The sequence below is a fragment of the Gopherus evgoodei genome, chromosome 8 (genome assembly GCF_007399415.2).
Source record: "Gopherus evgoodei ecotype Sinaloan lineage chromosome 8, rGopEvg1_v1.p, whole genome shotgun sequence".
Classification (NCBI taxonomy): Eukaryota; Metazoa; Chordata; order Testudines; family Testudinidae; genus Gopherus; species Gopherus evgoodei.
In genome coordinates this window covers 31,296,606-31,315,699 of record NC_044329.1, presented here as the reverse complement: position 1 = coordinate 31,315,699, position 19,094 = coordinate 31,296,606, and the positions used below count along the sequence as shown (strand labels likewise).

At 40.7% G+C, this 19,094-nt stretch overlaps 1 protein-coding gene across 1 annotated transcript in view; it reads right to left on the bottom strand.

The window, feature by feature from the left end:
• The window catches only part of DOCK2 (dedicator of cytokinesis 2), a 525,760-nt gene that overhangs the window by 294,972 nt on the left and 211,694 nt on the right, over positions 1 to 19,094 (bottom strand). Inside the window, exon 27 of the mRNA XM_030573060.1 lies at positions 2,843 to 2,938. Coding sequence (XP_030428920.1) covers positions 2,843 to 2,938 — 96 coding nt within the window. The remainder of the gene's footprint in view (positions 1 to 2,842; positions 2,939 to 19,094) is intronic.

The window sequence follows — 19,094 nt, the reverse complement described above, 5'->3', positions numbered from 1 at the left end:
AAACAGAGGTTCTTCTTTATTGGTCACACCGGTCAATTCTTACATCTCTTACGTGGGATGTTGTTTTGATAGAGGATATCTTAAGGCCAAATATGCATGTGCATGTGCATCTGAAAGGCATATACCTCTGAATACAATGTACCTCTGAATGTACCTCTGAATACACCTCTGAATACAATGGGATGCACGCAGACATCTGGATTTGGACCTTAACATTGAGTGCAATTTTTATGAATAAGCCTAGCTTATTCATAAATTACAATAAAAGTACTTGCTTATCCACACGCCTTTTCAACTGACTGCAACAAACCCTGTCTTCATGATGTAGTACTCATCCTAGTAGGTCTGCTGCAATTTAGCTTGTATTTCTGATTTAGATTTGTTTTTTGATCATTCACCATACTCAAAATCAATTCAGTAATATTCATCTACAGATTATATATATAAATAATGTGCTCAAAAGCAGGGCCTCTGCATGCACGTACAAGTAACCTTCAGACCTCCAATATGCAACCGAAATTGACTTTCAGAGTCATTAGATCCCCATCTAAAACCACTTCTGACTTCTTCCTTACTGGATCTCTTTCACACTCTCATACACACAAAGAACTGACTGCACATTTGAAACTTACACGGAGTGCTGAAAGGTAAAATATTTGGACTCTGATGGATCAATGGAGAAATGATTTCTGGAAATGATGGACTCCTACTGTACCTACACTGCCTCTAGTGCTAAAATGTTCAAACTGAGGGATTGTTAGTCAATTTGCCCTCTGCAGAGTTCAATATCCCTTGCATTCTAATTCAATAACTCTCTCTTATAATTTGGATGCAAACCATTCAGCTTTACAAATCAAAACCTTGAACTTCACCTGGAAATAAAAGGAGCCATTGCTGCCTTGGGAGGACAAGTTCCACCTTTAAGTAAGTGGTAAGTAGATACTTTTCAGAAGAGCATAAGAATTTATAATGCTAGGGATTAATGGAAAATACATGACATAATGTTACCCCTTTTGACCCTAGCACCTACCCAAAAGTTCGGGTCTAGCAGGTTGTTCTAGTAAGGGGTAGAAATAGGTGGTAATCAGGTATTTCTCTGATGCAGTTTTGTTTATCTACAACGTCCTGCCTCTCAAAGTAGCTTAATTTGCTCACACCACCAAGAGCACTCTTTCGGCCTGCATCCCACCCGAAAACCTCTTCCCAGGCTTCTTGCAAAGCTATACACCAACAAGGCTGGGCCCAGGATACCTTGTCGTAGTTACAAGGACTCTGTCACACAGGAGAGTGGAAGGGGAGCCCTTGACGTCAGGCGGGCCTCTGGGTAAAGGAAGTGGGAGCGAAGAGTCAGATACTTTCGCTAGCCCATTTCATCGAGGTAGTGTATAAGCCAGGAAAGTTCCCCGCAATAGCGGGACCATTCCCCCACTTACACTGGTAACCCCAGTCTAAACCTGGGTAGGTTCACATACCCCTTTTGTCTTAGGTGGAAGCTTGTGATTAATTCATCTTTACAGCTAAATTAAGTGAAGGGTGCATTCACATCCAACAGTCTCAACAAAGTTTGTGACCCATGCAGCCACTTTCCCAGCCTAACAACAAACAAGATACAAATGCAGGGCCATATTCTGCAACTTTTACTCCCTACACGTAGTACTATTCAAATCAATGGGACTATCCATGAGAGTAAACACAGAAAGCACTACAGAATCTGTCCCTAAATTCAATCATAGATCAGCAGCAGTAAACCATTGGCTTAAAACCATTGGCTCTGCCCCCAAAGCATTCCCAGGCCATGGAGCTGTGCATCTCCCGCACTTAGGTTAGCATCCCCAGTGACTATGGCCTTTGCATGCAGCGTTCACCAGACTGGGACAAGAGATTGTTGTTCCCACTGTAAAGAGCCATTCACAAAAGATGGACTTTTCATCTTCCTTCCAGACACAGAGCCAAAAAAGCAGCTAGTTCCATGGATTCATAGAATTTGAGACCAAGAGAGACTTCTAGATCAAGTCTGACTTTCTATATATCACAGACCATTACATTTCACCCAGTTAACCCTGTATTTAGCCTAATAACTTGTGTTTGACTGAAGCCTATTTTCCAGAAAGCATCCCATCTCGATTAGAAGACATCAAGAGACAGAGTCCATCACTTCCAACCCATCACTGCTAAAGAATTGTGCCTAGTTACTCATTTGAATTTGCCTGGGTTCAGTTTCCAGGCACTGTTTTTTCTTAGCCCTTCTTCACTAGATAAAGAGCCCTTTAGTAGCCAATGTTTCCTTCCTGTGAAGGTATTTATACACTGTAGCCAAGTCACCTCTCAGTCTCCTTTCTGACAAGAAGGATAATGTCCTAATGCTCTGAAAAGCAAGAGATCTCTGAAACTCAGCAGAAGAAATGCTGAAGGGGCTGCAGGTAAAAACATTTTATATAAGCTATTCTGACAACCAATTTTAAGCAGGTACTTTCATTTTAAATTAATAGAAACACTTTTCTGCGAGGTAGGTTTTCCCCTTAAAATACAGGTATTCAGTAACTCACTTCAACACAAAAGGGGTTAACATATAAACAGGACAGTGGCTAAGGCCCAAATCCTGCTGGCAATATTCAGGGTTGTGCTCTTCCTGTCTGTAACAAGCCCATTTGTGTTACAATGGTGAACATGATTTATCCCCTGTATTTGAAACCTGAAAACCAGTTTGCCAAAAGACCACCAAGAATGAATATTACAGATAGAGCTTTAGTAGAAAAAATGGAATAAAATGGGTTTGCATGAAAACCCATCTTTAAGGCATGCTGAAGACGTTTTAAAAAAAAAAATTAAAAATACTACTCACTATCAAGGTGTCATCTCGCCCCATTGAAATAACAGTCCTGTTCACTGTGCGTAGTAGTTGTACCATTAGTTCTTGAATGTGATGATAAGTTGATTCCTGTAAAATAAGATGAAGCCAATATTTACATGAACTCAATATTTTTTAAAACAGAAGAAAGATTCGGTTAGTAACTACTGACACTTCCAATAGTTGAATGACGTCCTTGAGTGAAGTATTGGACTAGTCTTGCTTGCCTTGCTCACATGAGCAATCCCACTCATTTCAAAAGGAATACTCATTTCAGTAAGGCAAGCAGAATATGAGCCTTCTCTTGCCAACACCCCTCCCTAGTCTCACATTAGTTCCAGTCAATATGGTTGATTATCAGACTATCATAATGTCCTAGCAACAGGGAACATATGTCCAGGAGAAAACTGAACTGTGGTACAAGCAGTTACTTGTAAATGCTAATAGCCACCAAGTTTGCTTTTAAAAAAGGTATGATTAAGAAATAATTGTACAGTGAAGGAAAAATATATTTGTTTCCAGGTTTGCATCTCACAACCAGATCACCACCCACTGTAGTGGTAATCCTTCTTCATAAAGCACTTAAGCATTATGCTGAGAAACGCGGTTTTAAAAAAGACTATAATATGGAAGCTACTGCATGTATCCCTCACTAAGCCTACTCTGCTATTTAACCAAGAGACTTTTTGTCATGTCTCTAGGAATGCTTTGGGTTTTGTTTTGTTTTTTAAAACATCACTCTCTCAGAAATCACATAGATGAAATCTTAAGTCTTTCACTCAAGACTGTACCAGGGCAGGCTCCAGGCTTCAGCGTAGGAAGCAGGTGCTTGGGGCGGCCAATTCAAAGGGGCAGCATTCCGTCCGGTATTGGGGCGGCACATCCGGGTCTTTGGCAGGAATTCGGTGGCGGATACCTTATTCCTTCTCTTCCTCTTTGAGCTGCTGCCAAATTGCCGCTGAAGAGGAAGAGAAGGAGGACTCACCGCTGAAGTGCCACAGAAGAAGCAGCGTGATGGAGCTGCCGCCAAAGTGCCACCACTCTTCTTTTTTTTGCCACTTGGGGCGGCAGAAAAGCAGGAGCCAGCCCTGGACAATACAACTGGCTTCACCTGCCAGCAGACCACATAAGCAGATTTTTCAGACTTATGTAACCCTGAGAAGTTCCCAAGTACATGAGCCAGACCTATTTTTCATTTAACAGAGCTGTAAGTCTGCAGTTCTTCACTCATGCTCTTTACTATGTTCCATAGCTTCACATCTGTCATGGTAATCATTGGGATTTTACAAACTGAAGATGGTTGGTAGTAGTTTCCAGTGACACTTGCAAGTTTTTGTTTCTGAAATACAGTCAAATCATAGCAACAGCTAATACGTTTGTCTGTATTTTTATCACAAAACCTATTTGTACAGGATTTATAACCCTGTAATAAAAGAAATCAGCATGTAATATAATTGGGCAAGTTCTCAAACAAATGTTTTCCAAAACTTTAAAAACATTTCCTTTCCAAACAATTCAATATATTTACATCACAAAGTTTAGGGCAATATGATTCTGATGTTAATTTCACTGATTTTTCTGAGTTATTAGTCACTTAATACTAACTGAATATATATTTTGTGGATTTTTATACTTTACAAACTCATAATATCCTGCTGTACTATAATTATTTTGCTGCTATAGAGTTATTCCTCAGTTCATATTTTTGACACAATGGGAATTTTCTGTAATATATTTTATGAAACCTAGCATGCCTCAGTTTCCCTCTGTACATTGCATTGCTACCCGTTGGGTGCAAAAGGATAACACTGCTACTGGAACAGTACAGGAGACAGGAGGTGTTTGCCCTTGGGTCACCTTGCTGTCTGATGAAATGAAGAGCTGTTAAAAAAAACTATCTGAAGCCAACCCAAATCAACAGAGGGTCCAGCATGACAAAAAGATGCCCCACTGACTGAACAATCCATACCTAAGAGCAGGAAACCCCAGTAGACAGGTCTTGTGACCTGAGCTGGAGAACAAGGTGTAAAGGTGACTGGAAAGAAAGGCTGCCCTTTTGGAGGGACACGTGAACTCTGAATGGATGAATAAAAGGACAAGAGAGGGAGCCAGAGATGGAGTATATCATCATAGCTGGGCTGGCTCATCATGGCACTGGTTTCACCAGGATGGGTCATGGCTTAACTTCTGCCTCTCTATTCTAACATAACCTTCCATACTCCAGGTGACTAATAGATGGTTATATTGTTTTGAAAAGGCTGCCTGTATTTCTGTAAATATTCACTCAGAACATTGTACCCTGAGGTGGCACAATATAAGCCTTTTGCAGGACTCTGGCTTGGCAGGATTCGCTGCAAGGGGGCACTGAGACAGACAAGGATCGCTGGTGCCGAAGGCCCAGTCTCAGAGTTGCAGAGGCCATGGGCCTGCCCCTGTGGAACTGCGTGGGTCCTTGGGACACAGCATATTAAAAGGGTCACTTCCAGGAGATTGGTTATAGGCTGGGGAATAAACCAGACTCTGTGGCAATATTTAGTACAAGAAAAACAAACTTGAAGCTTTGTTTTAAGCCATTGACTGAACTATTGAACGACTGTGCACAGGAGCAGATAACGGGAGTTTTGCAAGATAATTCTCCAGATGAAGGAGGAGTGACTATGTGACCTTGGGGTGAGTTTGTTTGTTGGTTGTGTGCTTGCTGCTTGACTGAAGTATATAGTTGGTCTGTTTGTTTGCGGGGGTGGGGGAGGGAGAAGAGGAAAGAAATATGCTGAGCCTAGTGGCCTTTTAGGCAAGGGCTGAGAGCTTCTTAACGAGGCTTTGACCCTTATTCCCTTTAAGGACCATTAACCAGGGGACAGGCCAATTCAGGGAGAATAGGGTTTTAAAAACAGCTCGCTCCTAAGCTACCGGAGGAACTAATGGCAGGAGCAGCTAACAGGGTTGTTTTGCACAGGAGTGTAGAGGGGGAGTCTGAGAGCCAGACACATCTCGTTAATGTTCTGAACACTTGGGCCAATAAACACCCCCCCCAAAATAACACACCCTCCCCAAAAAAATCAAAACAAAAAACACCCAAGAAAAAAAGCTGCAGGAATAAAAAGAATGCAGGCAGAAGTCTAGCAGCAGAGTGAGGGCTATCCAGTTTATTACACTGAATGCAACATGTAGATTACCCACCTCGTGGGCAAATGGCATGCATGTGCTTTCACAGCAAGGAGTTCATGGCCATCAGACCAGGAGCATGACATGCCCCTCTCCCGCCACCCTCTGCCCCCCAGGATCTGTACTGGGACCAGGGCTGTTCAACAAATTCATAGGTTGTCTGGAAAATGGGGTGGACAGCGAAGTGAAAAAATGTGCAGATGATACAAAATTACTGAAGATAGTTAAGTCCAAATCAGACTGTGAGGAGTTACAAAGGAGTCTCACAAAACTGAGTGACTGGGCAACAAAATGGCAGATGAAATTCAATGTTGATAAATGCAAAGTAATGCATGTTGGAAAACATAATCCCAACTATACATACAAAATTATGGAATCCAAATTAGGTGTCACCATTCGAGAAAGTGATCTTGGAATCATCATCTACAGTTCTCTGAAAATATCTGCTCAATGTGCAGTGGCAGTCAAAAGGTAGCAGAATGTTAGGAACTATTAGGAAAGGGATAGAAAATAAGACAGAAAATATCCTACTGCCAGTATATAAATCCATGGTATGCCCACACCTTGAATACTGAATGCCGTTCTGGTCACCCCATCTCAATAAATCAGAGGGGTAGCCATGTTAGTCTGGATCTGTAAAAGCAGCAAAGCGTCCGGTAGTACCTTATAGACTAACAGATGTATTGGAGCATGAGCTTTCGTGGGTGAATACCCGCTTCGTCGGATGCATGCCTCTGACAAAGTGGGTATTCACCCACGAAAGCTCATGCTCCAATACATCTGTTAGTCTATAAGGTACTACCGGACGCTTTGCTGCTTTTACATCTCAATAAAATTATATTGGAAATGGAAAAGGTACAGAGGAAGGCAACAAAAATGATTAGGGGTATGGAACAGCTTCCATACAAGGAGAGACTAAAAAGACTGGGACTTTTCAACTTGGAAAAGACACCACTGAGGGAAGATATGATAGAAGTCTATAAAACCATGAATGGTGTAGAGAAAGTGAATAAGGAAGTGTTAATTTATCCCATCACATAACACAGGAACCAGAGGTCACCCAATGAAATTAATGGGCTGCAGGTTTAACACAAACCTAAGGAAGAAATTCTTCACACAATGCACAGTCAATCTGTGGAATTTGTTGCCAGGGGATGTTGTGAAGGACAAAACTATAACAGGGTTAAAAAAAGAATTAGAAAAGTTCATGGAAGATAGGTCCATCAATGGGTATTAGCTAAGATAGTCAGGGATGCAACCCCATGCTCTGGGTATCCCTAGCCTCTGACTGCCAGAAGTTGGGAGTGGATGACAAGAGATGAATCAGTCGAGAAATTTCCCTCGTCTGTTCATTCTCTCTGAAGCATCTGGCATTGGCCACTGTCTGAAGACAGGATACTGAACTAGATGGACCACTGGTATGACCCAATATGGCCATTCTTATGTTCTTAACTCCATGTCACTTGTTCATCAATATGCCTGCCACGTCTACAAGAGCAGAGTTACCAGATGTGTATTCCAATTGTTGGCTTATCAACTCCAATATTTATAATGCTCTTCAGGGTTTCATTGATAAAACGTCATTAATTTTTATTGGTATGCAAATTATATACACAAAGTATAAGTAGCTGTCTTTGTTTTTTCTACCATTACTATTTTGGCTAGTTTTGCAAGCCTAAAACGTAATGAATTGTTTGAAACACAACTCTAATAAAATGGAATAGTTTTTTGTTGGATTAACAGGATGAAGTGAGTTATTTTTACTATCCCAAGATTAACATACCAAGTACTCTTCCTCCCTATGCTATACTAATAAATTTCAGAACCTTGGGATGGATGACAGATTCTTAACTATCATCTGATGGTCATACCCTTGCAGTTACTGAATCTGCCCATTTTTTCAGCACCTCAGGCATATTGCTAGAATGAAAGTTATCCTCTCATATATTTCATTATATTTATTAAATCCATACCTCTAGTTTCTATATGCTACTAAACATTATTTATGGACTCAGTCTATCCCTCTAAGAGTTCACATTATTGAACATGCTGCTAGGGTTCCAACATCCATGCACACAGTTCCCCCATTATCGAATTACTATATAATTAATGATTTATATTCCCACTCATTTTATTAGGCCTGGAGAAGTTATTCATTGGGTATAAAATTAATGCAAATTTACCCAGCTTGTTCACAAACTGATCTTGACATCTATAAATATAATTGTTGTAAGTATTTGCTGAACAGCCTGGACAACTGTTTGTGAGTAAGTGAGGTATTTGAGAAGTATTTGCTTAGACTTGCAGTTTGGAAGACAAGATCTCTTCTAGTTTGAGCATGTGTCAATTCTCATCGTGAATGCAATGGGATTAGTGGTCTCAATTTAGTAGTGGTAGATATTTATTTTTCAGTTCTCTGGCAGTTCGGGGAGCAGGGAGATGGAAGCAGTTCAACCCACACTGAATTTGAAAATTGCAAAAAAATTCAGTGAACAAAAAGACATCCATTCTGGTTTTAACAAACAGACTCAAAATGGACTTTTCTGGCTGGTGGCAGACTCTCTTCTAACTTTTAAAATATCAGGCAGAGCACTTGGAAGTGGGAGGCTATGGGATATTCTGGCACAGGTCTCTCTCAATTATTGGACTAAAAATTATATGGGAGTCCTCCAACTCTCAAAACTATTCGACAGATTCATGAACAGCATCAGGTCGACCGAAACTGCAGTTTTGGGTTAATCAACTATTCATCTGAAAAATTTCACCTACCATTATCCACTGCCATGATCCATTATCCATGCATTTCCTATAGTATGATTATATCTATATCTCCCCTTTAATAATATCCAAAACTAGGGGTGCTAGAAATAAAGTTTGAAACATTGCAGCAGAGTGCAGTGTAGAAGTTAGTAATGGCCTGTATTCAGTCAGCATACACTCACATATGGTGGAAAAGTTTGTAAAGTCAAACCCTTACAAGTTAGGAAATGTCAGAACTTGGGTTGCCTGTGGAACCTTAATCAACCCCTTATGCATATGCAATATGATTCAGTCTGTAATTGCTTGGCTATATACTATTTCTTCCACAGGATCTCCTGCCTCAAGATGCTGCTCACCAAATGAGCAGCTGTTCAATATAGTTTTATTCTCATTGCTCCCTGTGTGGCCACAGGACTTATTTACTGCTCAGTATTCAAACCCTGCTGTGTGGAGGCAATTAATACATTCCTCATGGGCTGTTCTAGGACTGTCACCAGATACAATAGTGAGTGCTTCACAGACAATAATGAATTTATTTTCACAATACCTCTGTGAGATGAGATGGTGGTACTATCCCCATTTTACAGCTGAGGAACTGACGCATAGAGAGAACAAGTTCATAGGTAGCCACTAAGATTAAGTGCCCAATTTGAGATGCCTCGTGCCTGATTTTTCAGATATTTATCATTATATAGCACTTTATATGGTCAAAGCACAGCACACATGGACTTCAGCTTCAACTGTGCTTAGCACTTCTGAAAACCCCAGCGTCTCAAGATAGGCACCCAGAAACTGTGGAACACACAACTGGTGACTCCTGTTAAAAGTCTGGTTTCAGTAACTAACTTAGCGTCACATACAAACTCTGTGGCAGAAGCAGGAATAGAATCCAGTACTCCAGGCCAGCATTCAACTGCCTTAACCATGATACTATTCTTTTTCATCCTGCCATCCAATTTCAGCAACAAATGAGTCAGGGGTAATAGAGACAATAACTTCCTTTACTACAGACCCAGATTCATCCCAGAGCTGATCTAGCCTGTACATTAAAGGAGGCAGAAGTCTTGGAAAAAAAGTATGCAATCATGGAACCAAAGACTAGGTTTGCCAAAAATAAGGAACAGTTTTCTTAACACCCCACTCCACTCCTCCTCCTGATATTATCAATCAATAAATAATAATAATCCTACATTCGCCAGGATATTTCTTGCTGCTTTTTTGCAGCACTCAGCAACTCTCAATCTTGCTGTACAGAGATGAAGAAATAAGGTACTGTTGGCATCCCTTCTAAAGACTACCATAACAGACATGCACAAGGGGGCTAAATTAAGGTTGCACCGGCAACCTTAATTCTGGCATTTCCTAACTTTTGGGGCTTGCCTCTGAAACTTTAAAAATGTACTCTTAATGTAGGGTTTTTTGGGTGTGGAACTACTATTTAAGTTCATCACATGTTCTACAATGACTGATAATGACATAATAGCATGACACTTCCTATGATATGGAAGTAGAGCAGAAAATGTATACGTATGCATATCTGAAAGAAAACTTATTACATAATATTGAAATTGTGCTATATATGTCTAAATGAGAAAGTACATTGTACTAAAGTGAGCATAATTGTTTTGCTCCAGACCTGAAGTATAATTATTAAAATAATTGTGATAAGCTTTTCATATTATAAATCAAAAACTCAATACATATATTTTTAAAAAACTCAAAAGAGTTGCTCTTATTGTCACACTCAGAATTTAGATGGTGCTCTTCTGCTCTTGATAAATGTGGCTAGCACTTGGTAACATACATACAGGTTACAAGAGTAGTGAGAATATATGCAGAGAGAGAATATATATGTTTGTCAGCCTTGTGATGAAAACATCTGCCAGCTACAGATGCTACTGTTTTCAGCCGCTCCTTTGTTTCAGTGAAAGGCATCCTATTTATTTCTTTTACTTCAACACTCTGCATAATTACTAGCATTATTTTAATGTCAGACCTAAATTCCAGAAGATAATTAGCTTTTGATAATCTAGCCTCATGGCAAAATTTTCATATACCTCCAGATCATGCTCCTGATGAATGCTGTGGTATTTATACCCAAGTGCGATCTTCTTTTTCAACCCTTTCTGTAGATCAGTGGTTCTCAAATTGTAGGTTAAGTATCAGAGGGGTAGCCGTGTTAATCTGGATCTGTAAAAGCAGCAAAGAATCCTGTGGCACCTTATAGACTAACAGACATTTTGGAGCATGAGCTTTCGTGGTTGAATACCCACTTCGTCAGATGCATCTGATGAAGTGGGTATTCACCCATGAAAGCTCATGCTCCAAAACGTCTGTTAGTCTATAAACTGTAGGTTGTGACCCTGTTTTAATGGGCTGGCATTAGACTTACTGGGGCCCAAGGCCGAAGCCCAAATATCAGCCCTGGGCAGCAGAGTTCAGGCTTCAGCCCTGGGCAGCAGGTTTGAAGCCCATGGGCTTTGGCTTTGGCCCCCTGCCCAGGATAGTGGGGCTCAGATTTCAGCTTTGGCCTCCCCGCCTGGGGCAGCAGGGCTCAAGCTTTTGTCCCCCTTCCTGGGGTAATGTAATAATTTTTGTTGTCGGAAGGGGGTTGCGATGCAATGAAGTTTGAAAACCCCTGCTGTAGGTATTTTCCTTCTCTGAACATCCTCCAACATCTTCTGCCTGCTCATTGATGCCTAAACTCAGTTATTTACCCTTAGCCCCATAGGTCTTGCCTTGAAGCACACAACATTTGATATTACCATATGAAGGGAGAGAGCTGAGATTTAGCACTGGGTTTGTTATTTTTTAACTGTCATGTGTATTTACTGTTGAAGAAAAAATAGTTATCCTTGTACACTGTGACTTACTAGACTGTGACATATAATTTTCCATGGTAAGATGTGCTGCTGGGTCAAGTTACTAAAGAATGTATTAGTAAAGGATCAGGGAGGTAACTTGGAGTAAAAAAAAAATTAAGCTGAAAAAGCCCCTATTCCTTGCAATGCTCATTTATATCAGCTGAAAAGGAAAATAACCACTGAGCTAAGACATCTAACATTAACCCAGAGCATAAGTTACATGAAATAAAATAAATAACTCACAATGCAGATTCTAAGGATCTTTCAAACTCTAGTTTTTATCAACACACTTTGCTTATCCACCAGTGTGTGTTATTACTTGGCTATAGAACAACACCTCACACCCAGTAGCTGGAAATGTCATCTCTGAGTTTTCTGATTGCTGAGCAGCTTTTTAACACTCCAGTGAAGGAGTGCAAAATTAATACCTCTTAAGAGCATTGGCTGCATAACCACGCGTATCAGGCCTGAGAAATATGTTACTTTCTTAGAAAGTGTTCAATGTTACTTCATGAAATCTGCAGAGATGGTTTTCTTTTCACACAGAGAAGTCGTACCCTGTGTCGCTGCTGGAATTGCAGCTGGAATTGCAGCACTTCTAAGTAGTCTTCTGGTAAGAATTCTTGTCATGAAATTACACGGTGGAGTTCAAAACTGACAATTCTGCTGTAATTTTTATGTGTCATGCTGTCAGAGGTGTTTTATGCTTTGTTCCCTGTTAGAATTCAAGATGCTTATATTAATTGTAGTTCTCTTTAGTGCATTGATTACCACTATAATTTGAAAAAAAAAAGAGAGGCTTTTTTAGGCTTGAAAAACTTCACTCTTGAACTTTTACAAGAAAAAATTGCAGCATTAAATATTGAGAGCCCTGGAATCCTGATGTATTAGCACTGCTTCAAATGGCCAAGGAAATATGGGAACATTTAGGTCTATGGTGCATTAGCTCCCCTCTCCTGTAATCAGTTTCACTGCTGTCATTGCCTCTGATACTAGGTAGCAGACATTTTTTAATAATAGCATTATTACTAACATTTCTGCTGCTGTTTCTTCTTTAATGTCTTACACTTTTTGTATTCCTTTGATAGTCTTTCTAGGCATATGTCACAGAATCATAGAATATCAGTGTTTGAACGGACCTCAGGAGTCATCTAGTCCAACCCCCGGCTCAAAGCAGGACCAATTCCCAACTAAATCATCCCAGCCAGTGCTTTGACAAGCCTGACCTTAAAAACCTCTAAGGAAGGAGATTCCACCACCTCCCTAGGTAACCCATTCCAGTGCTTCACCACCCTTCTAGTGAAAAAGTTTTTCCTAATATCCAACCTAAACCTCCCCCATTGCAACTTGAAACCATTACTTCTTGTTATGTCGTCTGCTGCCACTGAAAATAGTCTAGATTCATCCTCTTTGGAGCCCCCTTTCAGGTAATTGAACGCAGCTATCAAATCCCTCCTCATTCTTCTCTTCTGCAGACTAAACAATCCCAGTTCCCTCAGCCTCTCCTCATAAGTCATGTGCTCCAGCCCCCTAATCAGTTTTGTTGCCCTCCGCTGGACTCATAGACTCATAGAAGGGACCAATATGATCATCTAGTCTGACCTCCTGCACAAGGCAGGCCACAGAACCCTACCCATCCACTTTTATACAACCTCTAATCCAGGACTGAGTTATTGAAATCCTCAAAACTGGTTTGAAGACCTCAAACTGCAGAGAATCCACCAGCACGCGACCCATGCCCCACGCTGCAGAGGAAGGCGAAAAACCTCTAGGGCCCCTGCCAATCCGCCCTGGAGGCTCCCGACCCCAAATATGGCGATCAGCTAAACCCTGGGCATGTGGGCAAGACTCACCAGCCAGCACCCAAGAAGGAATTATCTGCAGTAACTCAGTTCCCATCCCATCCAACATCTCCCCGCAGACAATTGAGCAGACTTATCTGGTGATAATCCAAGATCAATTGCCCAAATTAAACTATCCTATCATAACATCCCCTCCATATATTTATCAAGCTTAGTCTTGAAGCCAGATAAGTCTTTTGCCCCTACTACTTCCCTCGGAAGGCTGTTCCAAAACTTCACTCCCCTAATGGTTAGAAACCTTCGTCTAATTTCAAGTCAAAACTTCCTAATATCCAGTTTGTACCCATTTGTCCTCGTGCCTACATTAGAACTAAACTTAAATAATTCCTCTCCCTCCCTAACGTTAACACCCCTGATATATTTATATAGAACAAGCATATCCCCCCGGAGCCTTCTTTTGGCCAGGCTAAACAAGCCAAGCTCTTTGAGTCTCCTTTCATAAGGCAGGTTTTCCATTCCTCGGATCATCCTAGTAGCCCATCTCTGGACCTGTTCCAGTTTGAATTCATCCTTCTTGAACATGGGACACCAGAACTGCACACAATATTCCAGATGGGGTCTCACAAGCGCCTTATATAACGGTACTAACACCTCCTTATCCCTGCTGGAAATACCTCGCCTAATGCATCCTAAAATCGCATTTGCTTTTTTAACAGCCGTATCACATTGGCGGCTCATAGTCATCCTGCTATCGACCAATACCCCAAGGTCCTTCTCCTCCTCCGTCGCTTCCAACTGATGCGTCCTCAACGTATATCTAAAATTCTTATTATTAATCCCTAAGTGCATGACTTTGCACTTTTCACTATTGTATTTCATCCTATTACTCTTACTCCAGTTTACAAGGTGGTCCAGATCTTCCTGAATAGTATCCCTGTCCTTCTCCGTGTTAGCAATACCCCCCAACTTTGTGTCATCCGCAAACTTTATTAGCACATTCCCGCTCTTTGTGCCAAGGTCAGTAATAAAAAGGTTAAATAAGATCGGTCCCAAAACCGATCCTTGAGGGACTCCACTAGTATCCTCCTTCCAGCCTGACAGTTCACCCTTCAATACGACCCGCTGGAGTCTCCCCTTTAACCAGTTCCTTATCCATCTTACAACTTTCATATTCATCCCTATCTTTTCCAATTTAACTAACAGTTCCCCATGCGGAACCGTGTCAAACGCCTTACTGAAATCGAGGTAAATTAGATCTACCGCATTTCCTTTATCTAAGTAATCCGTCACCTTCTCAAAGAAGGAGATCAGATTTGTTTGGCACGATCTACCTTTAGTAAATCCATGTTGCAATTCATCCCAATTACCATTGACCTCTATGTCCTTGACTAATTTCTCCCTTAAATTTTTTTCCAAGACCTTACATACTACAGACGTCAAGCTAACAGGCCTATAATTACCCGGATCACTTTTATTCCCTTTCTTAAAAATAGGGACTACGTTAGCAATCCTCCAGTCGTACGGCAAAACCCCCGAGTTTATCGACTGCTTAAAAATTATCGCTAACGGGTTCGCAATTTCACGCGCCAGTTCCTTTCCAATTTTTCCACATCCTTCTTGTAGCGTGGGGCCCAAAACTGGACACAGTACTCCAGATAAGGCCTCACCAATGTCGAATAGAGAGAAATGATTATGTCCCTTGATCTGCTGGCAGTGCCCCTACTTATACAGCCCAAAATGTCGTTAGCCTTCTTGGCAACAAGGGCACACCATCAACTCACATCCAGCTTCTCGTCCACTGTAACCCCTAGGTCCTTTTCTGCAGAACTGCTTCCTAGCCATTTGGTTCCTGGTCTGTAAGAGTGAATGGGATTCTTCCATCCTAAGTGCAGGACTCTGCAATTGTCCTTGTTGAACTTCATCAGGTTTCTTTTGGCCCAATCCTCTAATTTGTCTAGGTCCCTCTGTATCCTATCCCTACCCTCCAGAGTATCTACCACTGCTCCCAGTTTAGTGTCATCTGTAAACTTGCTGAGAGTGCAGTCCATGCCATCCTCCAGATCATTAATGAAGATATTGAACAAAACCGGTCCCAGGACCGACCCTTGGGGCACTCCACTTGAAACCAGCTGCCAACTAGACATGGAGCCATTGATCACCACCTGTTGAGCCCAGCGATCTAGCCAGCTTTCTATCCACCTTATAGCCTGATCATCCAGCCCATACTTCTTTAACTTGCTGGCAAGAATACTGTGGGAGACCGTATCAGAAGCTTTGCTAAAGTCTCCCTACTACGTGAGGATGTTATAGTGCATATTTTCACACAACTCCTAACTCAACATTTTAATAATCTGATTTCATCTATTGCATTATTTTAATTATTCATCTATCATGGGGCACTAATCCGAATCGAAAAATGCCACCATCACACCTCTCTTGAACAAAACCACAGTTGTTCCAAAAGCTGCAGTATTACTGACTTACGTGTCAATAACATGCCTCCCTGTTCATCCATATATATAGGCTGAAATTGTTTTGTAGTAATTTGTCTCATGCTTATTCCAGAAAAATGTAAGGAATTATTTTGTCAGTTCTCAAAAGGATTTTCAATCTATGAAATATTTTATTTTTAGCTTGTTATTGTATTCACTGTGCCATCCATGTTTTTACAGCTTAATTTCTTCTTGGGTGAATTATTATAATGCTTCACAAATTTACTTTCTGGTGGAAGTCTGAAAAAACTGAAATACTACGAAACTGATGATCACCATGTGATATGTAAGGAAATTTCCTATAATATCTTTGGGGAAAAAAACCTAAACTTTCTCCAAATCTTTGCATGCTGAAACCTCAGGACGGCTTTTTTTTTAAACGCCTGCTTTATTTTACTGCACTTGGGAATGCTTTCCTTGAGTCATTCCTGCAGTCCATTAAATTACAGGACTTTACAATTATTGACTCTCTTTTCTCAGAACCGTCTGAGGCAAATCCTTCAGCAGAGGATTCTGTTTATTCCTAACCTGTAGGAATGTACACTTAGTTTTGGGGGTTTGGTTTGGTTTTGTTTATTTTCAAACAATGTGTTTGGAAGCACTTGGAAACAAAGGAATTGGCAGGCCACAACAAGGCATGTACTGTAAAAGGACATTTTAAAACTGAATTAGGTAGAGCTGAGGCCCTAGAAAGAAGAAATAGTGAAACATTTTATCATAGTTGTAGATATACTAATAGTGAACTGACACTAAATGGTTTGATAAAAACTATAGGGGAAAAGACTTGGAGTAAATTCTACTTGAAAAAAAATCAGTCACTGACAAAAAGAGTTAGCCACTAATTGACATTATAAATGCTTTCCTCGTTTCTTCCTCATGATTCCTTTCCTAAAGAAGGGAGCAGAACAAAATGCCCTCACAATCCAGTCTCTTCCCATTAATACATTTCAGTATGGGCTGCAGCATCATTGATACTACCTAGAATAATGCACAATAAGAGATTGCTTATTAAGGAGCGGCTGTTTATGACACCATAGTCAAGGCTTAGTTCCATTTTGCACTTAAACCAGGTTTGATGACTATGAAAATATAGCATATCCTTCGTGAATTTGCAATACTTATTCTGAGTACAAAATGAATTTTTTAGAGTTTGCAAGGAAATCTATTAGTGTTTGAGTTAAACAACTGGGTTCTGTGGAAAATGTAGAATTAGTCAACTATTTCGGTGATTAATCGGGGGGGAGGAGGGTAGCTCTCTTTTGTGGACACCCAGTCAGCCAGTTGGCTATAGAATCCCTCTTGGTAGCTGTTCTCTACTTGCTTTACCTGTAAAGGGTTAAAAAGTCTCACTGCACGCATAGGTAAAGGAAAGTGTGTGGGTACCTGATGAAAAAAGCCAATGGGAGGGCTAGAACTTTTCAAAATTGGGAAAAAATCTTTCCTTTTGTCTGTGTCGTTCTCCAAGGAGAGGGGACAGAGCAAAACAGGGCTGAAGCTATGCTGTAAAAAGCTGTGAACCAGGTATGAAAATCACCAGATCATACCTAAAACTACTTCATTTGAAACCCCAGATACGTAAGTAGATCGGAAAATGTCTAGAAAGGTGTGATTAAGTTTATCTCTTTTATTTCTGTAAAGCTTGTGGACTCCTCTGTGCTAACCCCCAAATGCTTTTGTTTTGCTTGTAACTATTAAAGTAGACCTCAAGAAAACCATTTTTGATGCTTAATTATTATATTTGCTTATTTTAAATCTAGCCCAATAGCCTAAGTTCCAGATATATTTTTTTTGTTTTTGTTTTAATAAAATTTATCTTTTTTAAGAACAGGATTGGGGTTTTGTGTGTGTGTGTCCTAAGAGGTTTGTACACATGTTGTTTAATTAGCTGGTGGCAGCAGCAGATTTCCTTTGTTTTCTTTATCAGCTCTCCTCCTCCCCCTCCCTCTGGGAGGGGGAGGAGTAGGATTGTGAAGAGGCTTGCGGTTACCCCACAGGAAGGAATTCCCAAGTGCTCCTTCCTGGATTCTTAAAGTGTTGGGGGTGGTTTGCATGTGTTAGGTGGCAGCATCTACCATCCAAGTCAGAGAAAAGCTGTAGGCTGGTATTAAACTCCCAAGGTTAGAGTGGCCACTATTAATTTTTAGAATCCTTGTGGGCCCCCACCTTCTGCACTCAAAGTACCAGAGTGACATATCAGCCTTGACAATTGCTTTCATCGCTAATGATCTTAGAGGAACAATGCAGATGCTTCAAAATTAACATGGAGTTAAAATGCATGTAAATCTTATGCATAGATTATAGTTGAAGATGATAGTTTATAATCAAGTTATGATTGTTACATCTAATTGTTATTTAAATAGGCCTTAGAGTCTTGGTTCAACAGCCTGGGCAATTTGTAAATGAGGTCATTGTAGTAAATCAATCATCACCCTTCCTCTAGAGCAGTGGTGGGCAATATGCGGCACGTCAGGATAATCTGCTGACAGGCCACGAGATAATTTGTTTACTTTGACTGTCCACAGGCACGGGCACCTGCAGCTCCCAATGGCCACAGTTCGCCATTCCCGGCCAACGGCAGCTGCAGGAAAGCAACAAATGGCTTCTGAAGCAGATACTTCCAGCTATCAGTGTTATGCAATCTGTGACACAATTCACTTCTGTCCCAGGCCGAGATTGAATTCAAATCTACAGAGGTGAAAAGTTTATTTACAAATTCACTTTATCATGTAACCCTGGAGTATTCATTAACTTGGTGGGTAATGTGTCTGGTCCTTTGGGATTGGTAGAACTTCTTTTACGATGAACAAGATTTTCAGTAATCATAATATTTGACTTGGCTGTCTGGGAGGGAGTCCATAGGCTGGGTTGCTTTAAGAGAACTGTGTTTTGGCTTCTTGGTCACCAGGAAGGTGTTGTAGAAGCTGCTTTGTCGCTGCCTTGGTGAATCTAAGTATTAGAATAACCACTGGTTTTGGGGATCATCTGCCCCATTCTATGCATTTTGCCCTGACTGAGCAACCTCACTGTGCCCCTCCAGCCACACAAGCGTTATCTTATTTCTGCAAAATACCCCGTTTTTTAGAATTTAAAATATATTGAAACTTTTCCAAGTTACAAAGGTGCAAGGAAATATGTTTTTGCTGACTTAACTCAGTTTGGTTCA